The sequence below is a fragment of the Pygocentrus nattereri genome, chromosome 2 (genome assembly GCF_015220715.1).
Source record: "Pygocentrus nattereri isolate fPygNat1 chromosome 2, fPygNat1.pri, whole genome shotgun sequence".
NCBI classification, from domain to species: Eukaryota; Metazoa; Chordata; class Actinopteri; order Characiformes; family Serrasalmidae; genus Pygocentrus; species Pygocentrus nattereri.
The window spans coordinates 6,060,638-6,077,670 of NC_051212.1; the positions used below are offsets into that span (position 1 = coordinate 6,060,638).

General features: G+C 44.9%; 1 protein-coding gene across 5 annotated transcripts in view; it reads right to left on the reverse strand.

Moving 5' to 3' along the window:
- Nucleotides 1-16,001, reverse strand: part of tbc1d14 (TBC1 domain family, member 14) — a 69,053-nt gene extending 53,052 nt beyond the window's left edge. Inside the window, exons 1-3 of one of the 5 annotated variants that reach the window (XM_037547305.1) lie at nt 15,605-15,993; nt 14,945-15,095; nt 991-1,633 (exon numbers count right to left, since the gene is read on the reverse strand). In XM_037547305.1, the coding sequence (XP_037403202.1) occupies nt 991-1,633; nt 14,945-15,005 (704 nt within the window). In that variant the 5' untranslated portion in view covers nt 15,006-15,095; nt 15,605-15,993. Of the gene's footprint in view, nt 1-990; nt 1,634-3,929; nt 4,023-14,944 lie in introns of those variants that run through there. The other 4 variants (XM_037547301.1, XM_037547299.1, XM_037547308.1 and 1 more) reach the window with 4 other exon arrangements.
- Between the last annotated feature and the right edge of the window lie 1,032 nt (nt 16,002-17,033).

Here is a 17,033-nt window from a genome sequence, read left to right on the forward strand (position 1 = left end):
TCCTTATTAAAGAAGGCCGAGAGGAAGACGTTGTATTCTGAGACACATAAGCTGGATGTCCGTCCCACCGCCGTCTTTTAAAGACCAGACCAGTTTCTGCTCCGCCGTGTTGAACGGTATAAACTCTCACTGTGACGCGACGCACATGCAGAACGGACTTAAACTTTCCGATAGGGAATGTAATTGGATTCAGGCGTTTACACGGATATTATTCTTCTATTTATCGGATTATTTAGAGATTTATCCACCTCGCTCAATCGGACAGAAATTGTATTCTGAATTGCCTCAATGGGACTAGACTATTCCGACTGAGGTGTTTACATGGACGTATTCTATTCTGATTGAGCTATTAGTCGGATTATTAACGGATTATTAGGCTGCATGTAAACGTGGCTACTGAGTAAATCTCTTCTCACACTGTAGAACTCTGGAACGCTTTGAGTCGAAAATATCAAACGTTTAATAATATCTGAGAGTTTCTGATCTCTTCAGAGTTCTATCTGAGGGCTATAGATTCACTCATTTCTCCTCTCACACTACAGATCATCTGCGCCTTCAGTCGCTTCCGATTGAGCTCCCAACCTGGAGAGTCGCTTCAGATTGTGAAAATTTGTGGCTAAGGGGCAAATCGGGCTTGAATTCGAGCAAAAGGTGATTAGTTAGGACTAGCCTTAGAATTTAACAAGCTGTTTTTGTTACTTTGCCTTTAAGAATGATATATGTAAATGAGCTCTGTTCTGATTGGTGGTGTCTCATTCAAAAACCAGTTCAGGCTAAAACTATAACAAAAAAAAAAAATCTGCATGTTTGTGTTCATGCATTCGTGTCAAAACCCGTCATTGCAAAAAAAAAAAAAAATCATAAATAATAAAAACTGGCTGTTTTGCTTACACTGGTGGAACTCTGGTTCCCCAAATGCGTCCTCAGTTAGAACATACCTCATCAAAACAAAGGGAAACTAAACAGAACCCAACACATTGATCGTTTTACCTGTTGATGAAGCTCAAGATGGGACTAGTCCTCTTCAGTCTCAGCTCCCCTGGTGTCAGCGCCCCCTGGTGACTCTGCGGCAGGTCGTCAGAGGGCGGCAGTGACGCTTCCGAGAACCGTGAGGCACTGACGACCATGTCGCTGTTGTTCTCGAAGGTGACGACGGCGCTGGAGTCTGAGGTGACCATGAAGTCAATGATGTCATCGTTGCTCAGCGACAGCGTGGCCGACAGCTCGGTGCTCAGGCTGGAGACGCTGCAGACGGAGATTTCGTCACTGCGGTTCAAAGCGCCGCCCCCTGCACGGACGCCGCCGGGGGGGCTAAAGAGGCGCCACTCCAGACCGCTGCGGGGAAACGTGGAGGACTTGTGCAAAGTTCCGTCCGAGGACTCCAGCGTCAGCGTGGCAGGGCCGTCGTCATTCGGGCTGTACGGCTGGACGTGGACGTGTTCGGGGGGGTTTATTTCCAACGTGGGGATTCCGGAGTCCTGCGAGGCCACGCTGCACTGGTCCTCCTCGACACAGGGGCTGTTGGTGAGCAAGGCAGGACTGTAGCTGGGGAGGCAGTAGTGAGGCACAGGGCCATTTTGGTGGTCCGGGGTTTGTGGTCCCAATGGTGAGCCATCTTCAGCAGCAGGTAAATCTACAGGAAAAGATGCATCTTAAGTTTTACACTAAAGCTAATGCACCTCACAAGTAACAGAAACTTACACGCCACCAATTAGCATCACGCCAACTGCTAAGTTATCACTCACTTGGTCTCGCAAGCCAGTCTACTGTGCATCGTCAGGGGGTTCTGCTGCGTTCTCTTGCTTAATTATGCAAAATAAGCAACTACTACCCATGTTTCTGTGTTCCGTGGAGGGCCGGCCTGGAAGCTTGATTTTTACTTCAAAATCGTAATTTGAAAAAGTGCAGTTCTGAAATCACAACAGCCTACATCATCAAAAAATTCGTCTTGCCAAATTTTAAGTGAAAAAAATGAGCCAATAAAACACGAGTTTTAATTAAAACGAGTTCATTAACTGCATGCAGACGATTCAGCCCTGTAAGAAGCAACCACACAGCCATGTACTACATTCAGTGGTTAACCCTCAAACCAGGGGAAAAAAAATGGACCACACTTGTATTCTGGTTGGTTAGTGTATTGGTTAACACCTCTGCCTTCTACACTGTAGACTGGAGTTCAATCCACCGCCTGGGCAAACACCCTACACTGTACCAATAAGAGTCCTTGGGCAAGACTCCTAACACCGCCTTGGCCTCCCTGCGCAAAATGCTCTAATTTTAAGTTGCTCTGGATAAGAGCGTCTGCCAAATGCCATAAATGTAAAATGTATTCTTGACCAAAAAAAAGGCCTGAACCTTATTTTACATAAAAACGACATTACATCAGAGTTAACATATTCTATATTCTATATTTTCTTCCTGAAGACACTTTCGTGAATCCCGTCCCAGGTCGTTTTCGAGCCTTAATTCTCAGGTCTTCAGTGTCAGCACTAAAACGGTCTTTTAAAAAGCTCATTTTAGTTTTCCTGTAGGTCACTATGGTGTGCAGATATAAACAGGTGGGCCTTGGGGTGGAAAAGGCTGAGGACCCCTGGACTAAAGTACAGACAAAACGTCAGGCTTCAAGATGCCCGTTACTGTTTTGAGCTATGCTAACGTACTTTAGGCCACATTAATAAATAACACCATGTTATAAACCACATCATCAAGTCTATCATAGATTATCAAGGTCTGAGGCAAATCAGTAGGCAATAAGCTTTATGTGCCTTTCCACAGCTACATTATCCTCACAGCTCCAGCGCTAAAAATACAGACACCAAATATGTCCTGGCTGATTAAGTCAGTGAACTGGCCCCATCACTGCCTCCATAATTCAGGAAAACAGGCAAACAATGAAATACAAACACAGGAAATTAAAGACTGCTGCTCATTGTGGAGAAAATTACAAATGTAGCCCATGGAGAAAGTCCCAATACGATCAAATCGACTCGAAGTGCTGTGTGATCATCCCGAGGGTTAAATTAGACACCGTAGACGAGGAGAAACGCTAAACTCTGCAGTGGTGCAGCCCCAAAAGTTTCTTCCTATTTTGATGATGTGGCAAGCCATGCGTTAGAACACGTAGATGGAACAGCTCGATCCAAGTTCCCGTTGTCCTTAAAGCGACAGCACAGACAAGAAAATCCAGTTCTATATAAAAGACTCATTAACAAAACCAGCAGAGCCTAAAACACAATGAGCCCAAGACTAGGAGCGGCCAAATCACCAGGCTGCCGTGAGAGTGCGATTAACGTGGCATCACTCCAAACCCACAGAGACATTCAGTCAAAAGAATAAATGAAACAAAAACACCAATCAGGCGTAACATCATGGCACCTCCTCGTTTCTACGCTCATCAGCTCCACTCTGTAGTTCTACAGTTACAGACTGTAGTCCATCTGTTTCTCTGATACTCTGTTACCCTGTTCTTCAGTGGTCAGGACCCCCATGGACCCTCACAGAGTAGGTACTGTTTGGGTGGTGGGTCATTCTCAGCACTGCAGTGACACTTCGCGGTGGTGCACAGCAGTGCTGCTGGAGTTTTTAAACCCTGTCCACTCACTGTCCACTCTATTAGACACTCCTACCTTGTCGGTCCACCTTGTAGATGTAAAGTCAGAGACGGCAGCTCAAACATCTCATTTTTTATTATAATTTTGCACTTTGTGTTTTTGTAATTCAGCATTTCTGCTATTTAAGAAGAGACTGGTTGAACTTCTGTTTGATTACACAGTCAAAAGAATTTAAAAATCATTTATTGCCTCACACGTCGAGATCTTCTACCACTTTACGGAACCTCACCTTTTATTTTCGTATAGTTCAGCCCTAATGTGAACCTCAACCATCAGACCCTCAAGCTTACATTAAACCACACAGACCCGCAGTCTTACCAAAGCTGGCCTTACGCAGAAGCTTCCTGTCCCAGACCTGAGGACTCCAGATGCTGCACATCACTAAAACCAAACCTGCTCCAGCTCACAACTTCCACCAAATCTTAAACTGAACTGTTTTCTCTCCCACTCTGAAAACCACTGCAGAAAAAGTGACGCATTTCAGCTCATCTGATGTTTAGAAATGATTCTCACGAGTACAACTGGCTCACCCTTGTTACTCCACTCACCACTGAGTGTGGTAATAATGTGATCTGGACTCACTTCTCCTTTAGAACAAGGTTCGTCTTTAACTGAAGATCTTAAGATCTCGCAATCACACCTTCAGACAGGTTCCTTCTTTAGTTCTGCGCTGGAGCTACGAGGCTAATGTGGGTAATAAGTGTAGATACTGTTTATGGTCAGGCTGCTTTTCTCACTGAAAAACACTCCGGCTGCAAATTCCAAATAATAGGAATGAGAATCTAATCAGCAATAAGAAAAAGACGTAATGGGGAATTCCACCAGTTTTTCTAAATGTCTGATAATTCATTCACACGTCCACATAATTCAGTGGCTGGACTGTAAATAGTGTCATTCAGGGTGGTTTGATGCGAAATGGTTTATTTGTAGAGAAAGTTAAAACTTTGGGAGAGTCTGTTCAACGTAAATGATGAACTAACCTAACTTTGCGTAAATAGAGCACAATATAGAAATATGTCCACATTATCTATCTATCTATCTATCTATCTATCTATCTATCTATCTATCTATCTACCTACCTATCTACCTATCCATCTACCTACCTATCTACCTATCCATCTACCTATCCATCTACCTATCTATCCATCTATCTATCCATCTATCTATATAGACCCAAACTATTTCCTTAGGAATCCTTTCACAAGTTTCTTTCATGCATCTTATTGAGGTCCGATGTGTGAAATAAGAGCTGAGGGACACAGGACCCTGAGGACATGGTATCCATGGGAACATAAGAACCAGGGGACAAAGGAACCTTGGAAACATGGGAACCAGAGGACAAAGGAACATTGGAAACATGGGAACCAGAAGACAAAGGAACCTTGGGAACATGGAAATCCTGTGAACATAGAAACCAGAGGACAAAGGAACCTTGGGAACATAGGAACCAGGGGACAAAGGAACCTTGGAAACATGGGAACAAAGACATATGACCTTTGGGGACAAAAGACCCTTGGGACAATGGAACCTGAGAACACAGAAACCATGCAAACATAGTTCCCAGGCGATATAGGAACCTTGGGAACATATAAACCTTGGGTGCACAAGAACCTGAGGAACGGAATTGAGGGCCCTGGGAGCCTAGGATCCTGGAACATGGCTCCTGAGGACACGGGTTCTACAATATTCTATGGTAATCATGATAAACCATGGATACGGTCAGTCCAGAACATAATTAGGTCTGTTAAACTGGACTTCATGCGGTTAATGAAACAGAACAGAAGTCGCTGCACTTGCAGGTTTATTATAATCATTCTAGCATTTTTCATGTGTGGCACTAGAGGCTGCATTTTGCTGCTTAAACTTATTAAACCTCAGAAAAACTAAACATCCCGACGCACACAGAGCATCGTGAAAATACCTAAAGTAACGTGACATAATATTTTTGAGATACTGCCCACTACTAATGTAGACTCTTCCGTTTTTAAGCCCTGTGTCCTTTGCAGGTCAGCCATCTAGCAGGCATGAGTACATCTACAGCATTAGAGCCCTTGAACATTGGCTTGTTTACTCCTGAACCCAGCGTGCTCTGCCCGAGTTCGGTTCCAGGCCTAATTGTGCTACAGCAGCTAATTTAGCGTGATCAGGGTTAATGCTGCGTTAAAGCTGGAGAACACTATGCATGGCGGTTGGTGTAGAGGAGCAGGGCTGGGTCCCCTCGGGTTACACAGATCCATTTCAGCTCACAATCTGAACCCAACTGCCATCTACAATCTCATCATTCAACACTCTGGAGCTGGAGGACTACGGGAAAATATCGTTCCGTACTCAGGCGTGTCTCATGGTAGAGATGCTGGCTTTGCTCAGAAATGAAAAAGAAATGTAACAAATATGTGAAGATATCTAAACACTAACCACACCATATTTTATTAATAAGGATGCTGCTTGTCTGTAATAGGCACTGGAGCCAGACCGATAAATCAGAATGCCAGTATTATTGGCCGATATGAGCTAAACGCAGACAAATCGGTATCGGTATTTATAACGATTTATAACGATAAATGACCGTTAAAAAAAAAAAAAAAAGAAAAAGAAACGGGAGACCTTCAGCCGTGTTGAGCTGATGTTCCATAGTTTGTCCATGAGAGGGCGTCACACGTGTCGGGAACGCCAAAAACCACAAGAACCAGCTGAGAGGAGAACCAGCAGAGATGACATGCGTTCATGGTAAAGTGATAACTGTCCACTGAAACACGTTACTTAAAAAATCAAATATCCTCGTCACTTCACCTCTTCGGCAACATTCATGTCAGCCCTGCCTGCTTCTGCTGCAGTGATGTGGAAGCCGGTACAGTCGGGCAAACATCAGAATTAGCTTACATTTAACATCACGGTAGCTGAGTGGTGAAGGCCGAGCCGTTGACCAACTACATCCACTCAATAATCTGATAACTGCAGAAAATCAGGTTCTGTCAGTAATCCGATCCACACGTGTACATGCACTTGGGTAATCAGATAATGGGGGAAACTCCAGGTCTACATGAGTCAGACGGTGATCAGATTTCTGCTTTACAACCAGCCGATAATCTCTCAGAAGAAGACGTGACGTAAACGTAAAATACTCAAACTTCATACGGCTTTTTAAAACAAATGCACCATTTTACCTGAAAATATGAACACAGATCATCTAGAAGATGAAGAATATTTAAGTCCTTTATTTCGTCAAGTGTGTATTTGGTTTCAGCGCCAGTCCAAAAGAGTTTTGCTGCGTCTCGCGGCGATGCTACTTATTTATTTCCGGTACTGCCGTCTGAAATCCGAAAGAAATAAGAGTAAGAGTTCACAGCGCTGACAAATCCGATTACTGAGCTAAAAGCTGGCCTCTTTATCAGATTTCTAGATCGGAGTGTGATGTTCACATGACCATTTGACCATAATCAGATAACTGCAGAAGTCTGATTATAACTGGATTATTGAGTGCATATAAAACTGGCAGTTCTACAGAGTAAAAAAATCAGCAGTTTTATCTTTTCACCCCAGCTCGTCACTTCTAAAAACTCTCTGGCCACATTTCTTACAACAGCTTATAACCCTGTTTCCCCACAATGCCGGCTAATGTTGTGTTTATCAGTGGAAAACAACAGTTCAATTACAGTGTCTAACTTACTCTGCCACAATGTTGTGATGGTAACACATCTGTGAGTCTCACGTCGGTAGTTACAGTGAGTGCGCTGGAAATGATTAAACCAGAGGCACACGTAAATAAACGTGAGCTGAACACGTATCTAACATGGCTCAGTAGCCAAACAAAGTTATCTCGCCTCTCTTTCAAATGTGTTTTGTGTGTGTGTGTGTGTGTGTGTGTGTTGTAACAGCACTATTTTGTTAGAGCACACTGACATGCTCTGAGATTTTATTCACATCGCTAAAAGGAGTTCCGGTTAGTTACGTTTACGTGCTCCCACATGTAATCCTGAATTTAAAGACCCCCATGGACCCTCACAGAGCAGGTACTATTTGGGTAGTGGATCCACTCGTAACAGCACAACACACACTAACACAGCACCACTACATCAGTGCTGAGAATGATCCACCACCCAAATAGTACCTGCTCTGTGAGGGTCCATGGGGGTCCTGACCACTGAAGAACAGGGTAACAGAGTATCAGAGAAACAGATGGACTACAGTCTGTAACTGTAGAACTACAGAGTGGAGCTATATAGTAAGTGGAGCTGATCAGATGGACAGTGAGCGTAGAAACAAGGAGGTGGTCAGGATGTCGTGCCTGGTCGGTGTATTTTGTTGTACTTTTGTACTATTTTTGACAATAAAACAAGTTTATTTTTAAATGGTATCTCTGTGAGGGCTCAAATAACCACATGTAACAAATGTCAGGGAAAATCTTCGTTTATGTATTTGTAAAGAAAAAACGATCGGCTCATATATCATATATTGGTTGGTCTCTCGCAGGTAGGGCTGTTTGATTCTAATAACTGGGTTCCAAAAGGTGATGGGAGATAAAAATCAGATAAAATCGATTCCACATAATTCACATTTACATTTACGGCATTTGGCTGACGCTCTTATCCAGAGCGACTTACAATTTGATCATTTTACACAGGTAGGCGAAGGTGGTGTTAGGAGTCTTGCCCAAGGATATTTTTACCCAATTTTCTCCCACAATTTAATCGTCTCAAATTCCACCTGCTGCTTAGGACTCCCCCAATCACACGATGCCATCAACGCTAGGAAGGTGAAGGCTGCACAGGCTTCCTCTGAGACCTGTGAAACGCCACCGCTTCTTTTCGAACTGCCGCTCACGCGACGTCATGGGACAGCCGAACGCACTCGGAGGAAAGCACCAACCGCCAGATCTGTTACATCAGCTAAGAGAACAGACGCCTGCACTGACCAGCATCATGCTGAGTGATGGGGGGAGAAGAGTGGGCCATCCTGCCAACCCAGAGAGTGCGAGGGCGATTGTGCTCTCTTGGACTCCTGGCTATGGACGTCTGTAGCATCACCAGGGACTGAATTCGCGATCTCCTGATGCCCGGGCCAACGGTCAGACGGTTGCGCCACTCGGGAGCCGTGCCCAAGGACTCTTATTGATATATTGTAGTATAATTACACAGGAGGGGATTGAACCCCAGTCTACAGCATAGAAGGCAGCGGTAGCCACTACACTATATTAACCAAATACTAACTTTCTCGGTCCCAAAAATCCAGACAGCCCCTTTCTCACACGCCCTTTTACACAGGAATTTAACAGTTATTAAATAGGAACAAGGCAGTTGCCAGGAGAACAATACTTGTCTGACTGCACTGTGCCGAGTGTAAAGTTTGGTGGAGGGGGGATCATGGTGTGGGGGTGTTTTTCAGGAGTTGGGTTCGGCCCCTTGGTTCCAGTGAAAGGAATTCTTAAAGCTTCAGCACCAAGAGATTTTGGACAATTTCATGCTCCCAACTTTGTGGCAACAGTTTGGGGATGGGTTTGGTTTGGAATAACTTGACTGGCCTGCACAGAGTCCTGACCTCAACCCGACAGAACACCTTTGGGATGAATTAGAGCAGAGACTGTGAGCCAGGCCTTCTCGTGTCTGACCTCACAAATGTGCTTCTGGAAGAACGGTCAGAAATTCCCATAAACACTCCTAACCCTTGTGGAAAGCCTTCCCAGAAGAGTTGAAGCTGTTATAGCTGCAAAGGGTGAGCTGACATCATATTAAACCCTATGGATTAAGAGTGGGATGTCACTCAAGTTCATATGTGAGTGAAGTCAATAGTGTATGTCAATACACTTTTGACAATATAGTGTAGGTCACCCGCAAAACAATGACATTTCAATCACAACCAGCAAAGCAGGGCGTTTCTGCAGTGCTGTTGTTTTCAGTGCTGCAGTTTCAGGTTTCAAGACAGAAAATGTCCAAATATACAGGATTCTAGTAAAATTTCACACAAGACAATAAACACAAGAGGCCTGAGGTGAAAATCGGCTCAGATGTCTTTACCGTGGTGGTGATAGGAACTAGAGGTTGCCATGACTACAACACAAATACAGATGTTTTATTTACAATCCAAAACCACCAGCGAACCCACCACCCAGCCACCTTCATCGGAATCCCCCCCTCATGTTCCTCTTTTATCTTTTACATCTTTTTTTTCCCTCCCATATTTCCTTCTTCCAGTTTAAGCACAAAATGTATCTATACACAGGTTCATTACACTGGGAAAGTGCCTAATACAAACCCTTTGGGCTTCTTTGTACGTTGTATGTTCATAAAATAAAACTGATGCGTCTCGTGAGGTTTATATGGAATGATGACGGTAAAATAGTGGAAAAACTGAAATAATAAGGGAATCTTCTCTAAACTCTAAACAGCGTCTGAGTCATCAGGCAGTGAATTCAGAACCATTTCATGTAGGAACTTTCTGTGAGGAGCTTTTAGAGGGGGACGTCTGGTTCCTATCACCACCACTGTGAACAGCTCTGACTGAGTAATACGACATTATTTATCATTATCGTGATTCACCACATCACAATAAGCTTTTCTGAAAATATGGTGGATCAGTACCTTAAGAAACACGTTCCGGCTGCATGTTTGATTAAAGAGAGAGTATAATTAGCTCTGTTTGATTAGACTACGTGCAGTGCAGCATGGGAAATGTATTTAATTCACTGTATTTATTCGCTTTTATAGCTACGTTCACATTAAAAGCCTCGTTGCTCAGATCCGATCTCTCTGACTCAACGGTTCACACTGGTTTAGGTCAGTGACTCAAATCTGTCATTAATGTGATGAACTGGCCTGAAATGACCCTCATGAGCTCCTCCTACTCAGTGACATCACGTGACTGAATCACTGCATCATCAGCACAAACTAACGAGCAGAACGAGCTTCGCTGAGAAGATCATTAACTCTGATCAGCTCTCGGCTTCATTATTAGAGCCAGACGGAGGAGAAAAAGAATATGAGCTGCTTTTCCACCGTTTACAGGCTTTAACGTCTGTTCGGCGCTGCTGCCAGAGTAACACTGAATGATGGTCACGCACAGTGGAAAGAAAGCACATGAATTCCGATCTGAGCGTCACATTGAGGTCACAAGGCCACGAATCGGATACGCATCTGATCTAGGACCACGTATGAAAGTGGCTCAGGTCCGATCTGAAAAAGTCACGTGTGTGTTCACACAGCCCTGAAAACACCAGATCTGAGTCACATTAAGTCCAAAAATCAGATTTGTGCCACTTCAGCCTGGTAACATGAACGTAGCCCAATTGGATTTTTTGAAAATATGGCACAATCTTGTCTCTTCCAAGCATATTTGAGCTTGTATACTACAGCTTGTTCCAACTCGCCCACCTCTACATGGCGAGCATGACTGTGTTCACACCGTAACCATTTAACTATGTGGAGATCAACTTTTTTTGATCATTTTGATTAAGATGATTAAAAAAAAGGAGCCCATATTTCTGCATATCTAATCCACACAGTTATACACCAGCACAATGAGGTACAGCCTCTAAAAGGCAGCTGGTTTGCTACACGTGCGTCAGATAGTTTTACCGCACACATCTGCTGTTATCACTGCGTAAAAACCTCCTACAATCACAAACAGCCGCATAAAGTTCTGAGCATGTGCACTGAAGCCACAAAGAAATCACGTCTCATTTCGCTCAAAGCTTCAACCACAACAAACAGCAAGAACGCCTTTATTGCATGAGCACACACTCATCAGGCATAACATTATGACCACCTCCTTGTTTCTACACTCACTGTCCATTTTTTTACAGACTGTAGTCCATCTGTTTCTCTGATACTCTGTTACCCTGTTCTTCAGTGGTCAGGACCCCCATGGACCCTCACAGAGCAGGTACTGTTTGGGTGGTGGATCATTCTAAGCACTGCAGTAACGCTGACGTGGTGGTGGTGTGTTAGTGTGTGTTGCGCTGCTACGAGTGGATCAGACACAGCAGTGCTGCTGGAGTTTTTAAACACTGTGTCCACTCACTGTCCACTCTATTAGACACTCCTACCTTGTCGGTCCACCTTGTAGATGTAAAGTCAGAGACGACAGCTCATCTGCTGCTGCACAGTTTGTGTTGGTCATCCTCTAGTCCTTCATCAGTGGTCACAGGACGCTGCCCACAGGACGCTGCCCACAGGACGCTGCCCACAGGACGCTGCCCACAGGACGCTGCTGGCTGGATATTTTTCGTTGGTGGACTATTCTCAGTTCAGCAGTCACACAGTGACAGTCTGTAACTGGAGAACTACAAAGTGCAGCTATACAGCAAGTGGAGCTGATAAGATGGACAAGGAGCGTAGAAACAAGGCGGTGCTTGTAATGTTATGCCTGACCGGTGTATTTCATAGTCAAATGTGGCGTCTCTACACACTTACACGAGCTAAACCACCAGATTTGAAGGGATAATCATGAGAAAAAAACTACTTTACACCATTTTCACCCAAATGTAGTTGATCTGCCAAGTCATGTTTGCTGTCCGAGGTTTGCTTCTCTAGTTTGGGACTGGAGCGACGAGACTTATATGGCTAACAAGTACTGGAAGTTTTAGCTATACAGCAATTAGGATCGTTCTAACTTGCCTTAAAGTGCATCAGGCTCTCCAGTAATCTCTAATAGATACCAAGCACTACTGTAAAAAAGCACTACTGTAAAAAATCTAGGCGTCATCTTCGATTTCAGTCTCTCTTTTGATACATGTTTGCAACATCGTTAGAACTGCATTCTTTCACTTGTGTAACTTCGCTGAATGATGTAATATTCTAGCCCTAACCTGCTGCCTTCATAACCTCCAGGCTGGTCTACTGTAAACACCATTTTAGCTGGACGCTCCAATACGTTACTGAATAAGCTCCAACTGGTCCAGAATGCAGCTGCTAGAGTTCCTACAAGGACCAAATATATCCACAATCCTGGGGTCACTACACTGGCTACCTGTTAAGTGAAGCTTCCCTTAACGTACAGATCACTAAATAGTCCACAGTATCTTAGTGAATTAATTCAGTCATATGAACCCACACTAAATGACGGCCTGCTGACGGTTCCTAGACTTAGAAAAACCACAGCAGGGGGTCCAGCATTTTCCTACGTAGCAGAATCTTCCTCTCTTTTTGTCTTAACTGTCTGACATGTCAAGACAAGATTGTTCATAAACTCGTATTACAGAAGCAAATCTGATCTGAATTTAAGAATCTTATCTGATCTTACCCAGCATCTTCTCTCGAATTAAGAAATCTTAACTTGATCCCTTCACTTGAATTTTAACCCTGTACTTGATCTTAACTCGATCGAAGTCGACAGTCAACCGTCACCTCTGTCACGCAGCAACTGATCATATGCGCACAGCTGAAACATAAACACGTAATCAACGTAATCAAGCTAGTTAGCCAGACAGCTAACGTTAGCTACTGCTACTGAAGCACAAAAAGGTCAAATAAAACTAAAGTGCAATAAACTGAGAGTAAATAATGTTGCATCAGCGCTTTGTGCTGTTCATCAGAGCGACACTGTCTCCAGTTTCAGTTGCCATTTCCCACACGCTTTAGCTGAGCGCACTAACATTATTCCTGCTAATAAACACACACACACGTTCAGCTCTGTCTGCTCAATTTGCATCTTTTTTTCCACCATCACTGTAATATTTCATCCATTTTCCACTATAACTGTAATATTTTATCTGATAAGTTAGGTTTTCTTGCTAATGAGAGGGACGGTGGATATCGTATTAAAACTCCGTTGGAAAAAAAAAAAACCTCAAAAATCAAAGACACATTTATCTTCAATGTAGACAAATGTAACGTCATTATGCTGGTGATGGTGAACAAGGCTGCCTGTCAAAGCATAAAATTACAGACAGTGAAAACAGAAATTAAAAACGCCCTTAAAAGTTAGGACTGTATTTAGGAAATCTTGTCGTGTCAGTAATAGCGTCTGCCCTAAATTTAGTCCGTACGGAGGTTGTCATGGTGACCAAACAGATAAGATTTCAGACTTAAGAAGTTTCTGTAATGCAGCCCCTGCTCAGCAGTTCATGGCTGCTTGGCAACAACAGCATACGCTACATTTCAAACATTTAGAAGATACATATTTAACACTGTTATCATCTTTAAAAAAGCAGTAAATCTCTCAAAACCACATTACAGTTGTAAGGGAACACAACGTCACACACTAGTGGCTTATTGCCGTATCATGCGATAACCCACAGACTCGCTGACCTCAAGGTTTTCATCCTAATTAATTCTGCTGGTCTTCTTTTCAGCACTGAGTCTTAATGAGACCCATTAAGAAACCATCAAGTGCATTTGTTAAACCATTTGAGACTTTTAAACACCACCAAGCACCAAGAGATCCTTTCAACAGTTTCTTAAATTTTTTTCAGCAGGGTGGTCACCTGCCAAACAAGCATATGTTGTTATGGTCCGTTGCTGGTCAGCGCTAATGGTTATTAGGCTGACCAACAGCAAAATCAGCACATTTTGAAATGTTGATACACTGGTCAACCAGTATGACCATGCTGGGTGACCAGCGTAAACCAGAATTACACCAACAAAAACACACTTAGACCAGCAGGAAGGAGAGATACTACACTCTTGAAGGGTTCTTCAGTAAAGACAATGGCTCTATTTAGAACCTTTCATGCTTAAATGGCTCTCTGCTTGGCGAAATGGTCCTTCGGATTGATGGAGAATGTGTTGTACGTGGTTCTATACAGAATCTTTTTGAAGACGGTTCTAAATTGTGCAGAAAAAGGTTCTGCTATTGTACCAATGTCAAGCTTGTACCAACACTAAGAACCCTAAACGGAAGCTTTTGGAAAATGGTTCTAGACTTCACAAAAAAGGGTTCCTCTATTGTATCAATACCAAACCTGTAACAGCAGCAGAACCCTCTTGATGCTAAACAGAACCCTCTGAAAATAACACGTGTGCAAGTGTGTGTCTGTGTGTATGCAACAAAGCGTCAAGCTTCTAACAACAGCAGAACCCTCTTACTGCTAAGCAGAACCCTTTGGAACATGGTTCTATTACCAAACAATGTAACATGTTTGACATCATGATAACACCAAAGCCTGTTTCGATGTACAGAAGTATACAAATAGGTTCTATACACACACACACACACACACACACACAACACCACCACCACCTTCTCAATCAGTCTGAAGAACCATGAAAGCGTGAAACTGTTCTACAAAGAATTCACGGTTCTGCACAGAACCTTTACTAAAGAGCCCTAAAGTGTGTGGGGGCTTCAGTGATGACCCCAGACACCTGCTGCAGGTCCCACAGACCTCCACAGTGCCTCACCTGGTTTGGTCTGAGAGGTTCTCCAGGCTTCAGGCTGGTCCTTCACTGTTATCTGGGCCATGTTCTCCAGGCCGAGCTGCTGCAGGTGGATGGCGGTGCTGGAGTCCTCTTTACTCGTCTCATCACCTCACCTTCTCTCTTCCTCTCCTCTCTGGGGAACGAATAAACGACAACCCAGGGTGAACACAGGAGAGCCGGGCTGGTCCCCGAACCCGGGGCAGGTCGACCAGCGGCTGCCGCCAGTGTTTATTTCACTTAGCAGCTGCTTCCCGTTCACTTCACGGCTGATTACAGCCCCAGCTCGCCGGGTACCGCGGACTAGGGTCAGCACGGAGACCCATCGGAGGTCCTGCTGCCTCTGTGCGGCGACAGAACCGCTCTGGTTCTTCTCAAAGCGGGTCTGAGGTCAACGGTAAACTTAGCTAACCTACCTGCTGCTCCGGTGCCGCCGCCGCCATCTTAAAACAAACTTCCCAACAGTGCGTGCGCCGGAGAGCGCGAGCGCCTCGACCTGAGCACCTGGGGGCAGGAGCACCAGCCCTGCTGCTCTCGGAGGGACCCGGCACCTGTCTCACCCAGCACCTGTCTCACTCTCACATCCCCACGGCTCGCTTCGCCCGCACTGTGAGCCGCCGCGGCTCCGCGGAGCTCTTCACTCACCTACAGCGGCGCGCTAACATCAGGAAGTTCAGCGTGAAGATGCTAACCAACTCTCCCGGGAGGAGCGCGGAGCGGAGCTCTGCCCGGGTCTCCCGCCCAGCGGGGTCCTCTAGCGCGATGTGTCGTTAGTGAAACGCCTGGAAACGCTCTGAAGCGGACAGGTCGGGCTTTTAGAGACGCTCGGTGTTATTAAAACCGTTCAGTCCGCGTTAGTGAGACGCTACAGCGGCGCTGTTCCAATTCAGGACGGAAAACTGCCCCTGCTGCCTGCTGACTTCCCCTAGTGTACCGCCTTCGACACCTGACTGTGGCCTACAGCCTCCCCGCTGTACACACCGACTTTAGTCTAGCTTCCCTGCTGTACACACTGACTTTAGTCGAGCTTCCCTGCTGTACACACTGACTTTAGTCGAGCTTCCCTGCTGTACACACTGACTTTAGTCTAGCTCCCCTGCTGTAAACGCCACCTTTAGTATAGCTTCCCTGCTGTACACACTGACTTTAGTCTAGCTTCCCTGCTGTAGACGCCGCCTTTAGTCTAGCTTCCCTGCTGTACACACTGACTTTAGTCTAGCTTCCCTGCTGTAGACACTGACTTTAGTCTAGCTTCGCTGCTGTAAACGCCGCCTTTAGTCTAGCTTCCCTGCTGTACACACTGACTTTAGTCTAGCTTCCCTGCTGTAGACGCCGCCTTTAGTCGAGCTTCCCTGCTGTAGACGCTGACTTTAGTCTAGCTTCCCTGCTGTACACACTGACTTTAGTCTAGCTTCCCTGCTGTAGACGCCGCCTTTAGTCTAGCTTCCCTGCTGTACACACTGACTTTAGTCTAGCTTCCCTGCTGTACACACTGACTTTAGTCTAGCTTCCCTACTGTACACACTGACTTTAGTCTAGCTTCCCTGCTGTACACACTGACTTTAGTCTAGCTTCGCTGCTGTAAACGCCGCCTTTAGTCTAGCTTCCCTGCTGTACACACTGACTTTAGTCTAGCTTCCCTGCTGTACACACTGACTTTAGTCTAGCTTCGCTGCTGTAAACGCCGCCTTTAGTCTAGCTTCCCTGCTGTACACACTGACTTTAGTCTAGCTTCCCTGCTGTACACACCGACTTTAGTCGAGCTTCCCTGCTGTACACACTGACTTTAGTCTAGCTTCCCTGCTGTACACACTGACTTTAGTCTAGCTTCCCTGCTGTACACACTGATTTTAGTCTAGCTTCCCTGCTGTACACACCGACTTTAGTCGAGCTTCCCTGCTGTACACACTGACTTTAGTCTAGCTTCCCTGCTGTAAACGCCACCTTTAGTCTAGCTTCCCTGCTGTACACACTGACTTTATTCTAGCTTCCCTGCTGTACACACTGACTTTAGTCTAGCTCCCCTGCTGTACACACCAACTTTAGTCTAGCTTCCCTGCTGTACACACTGACT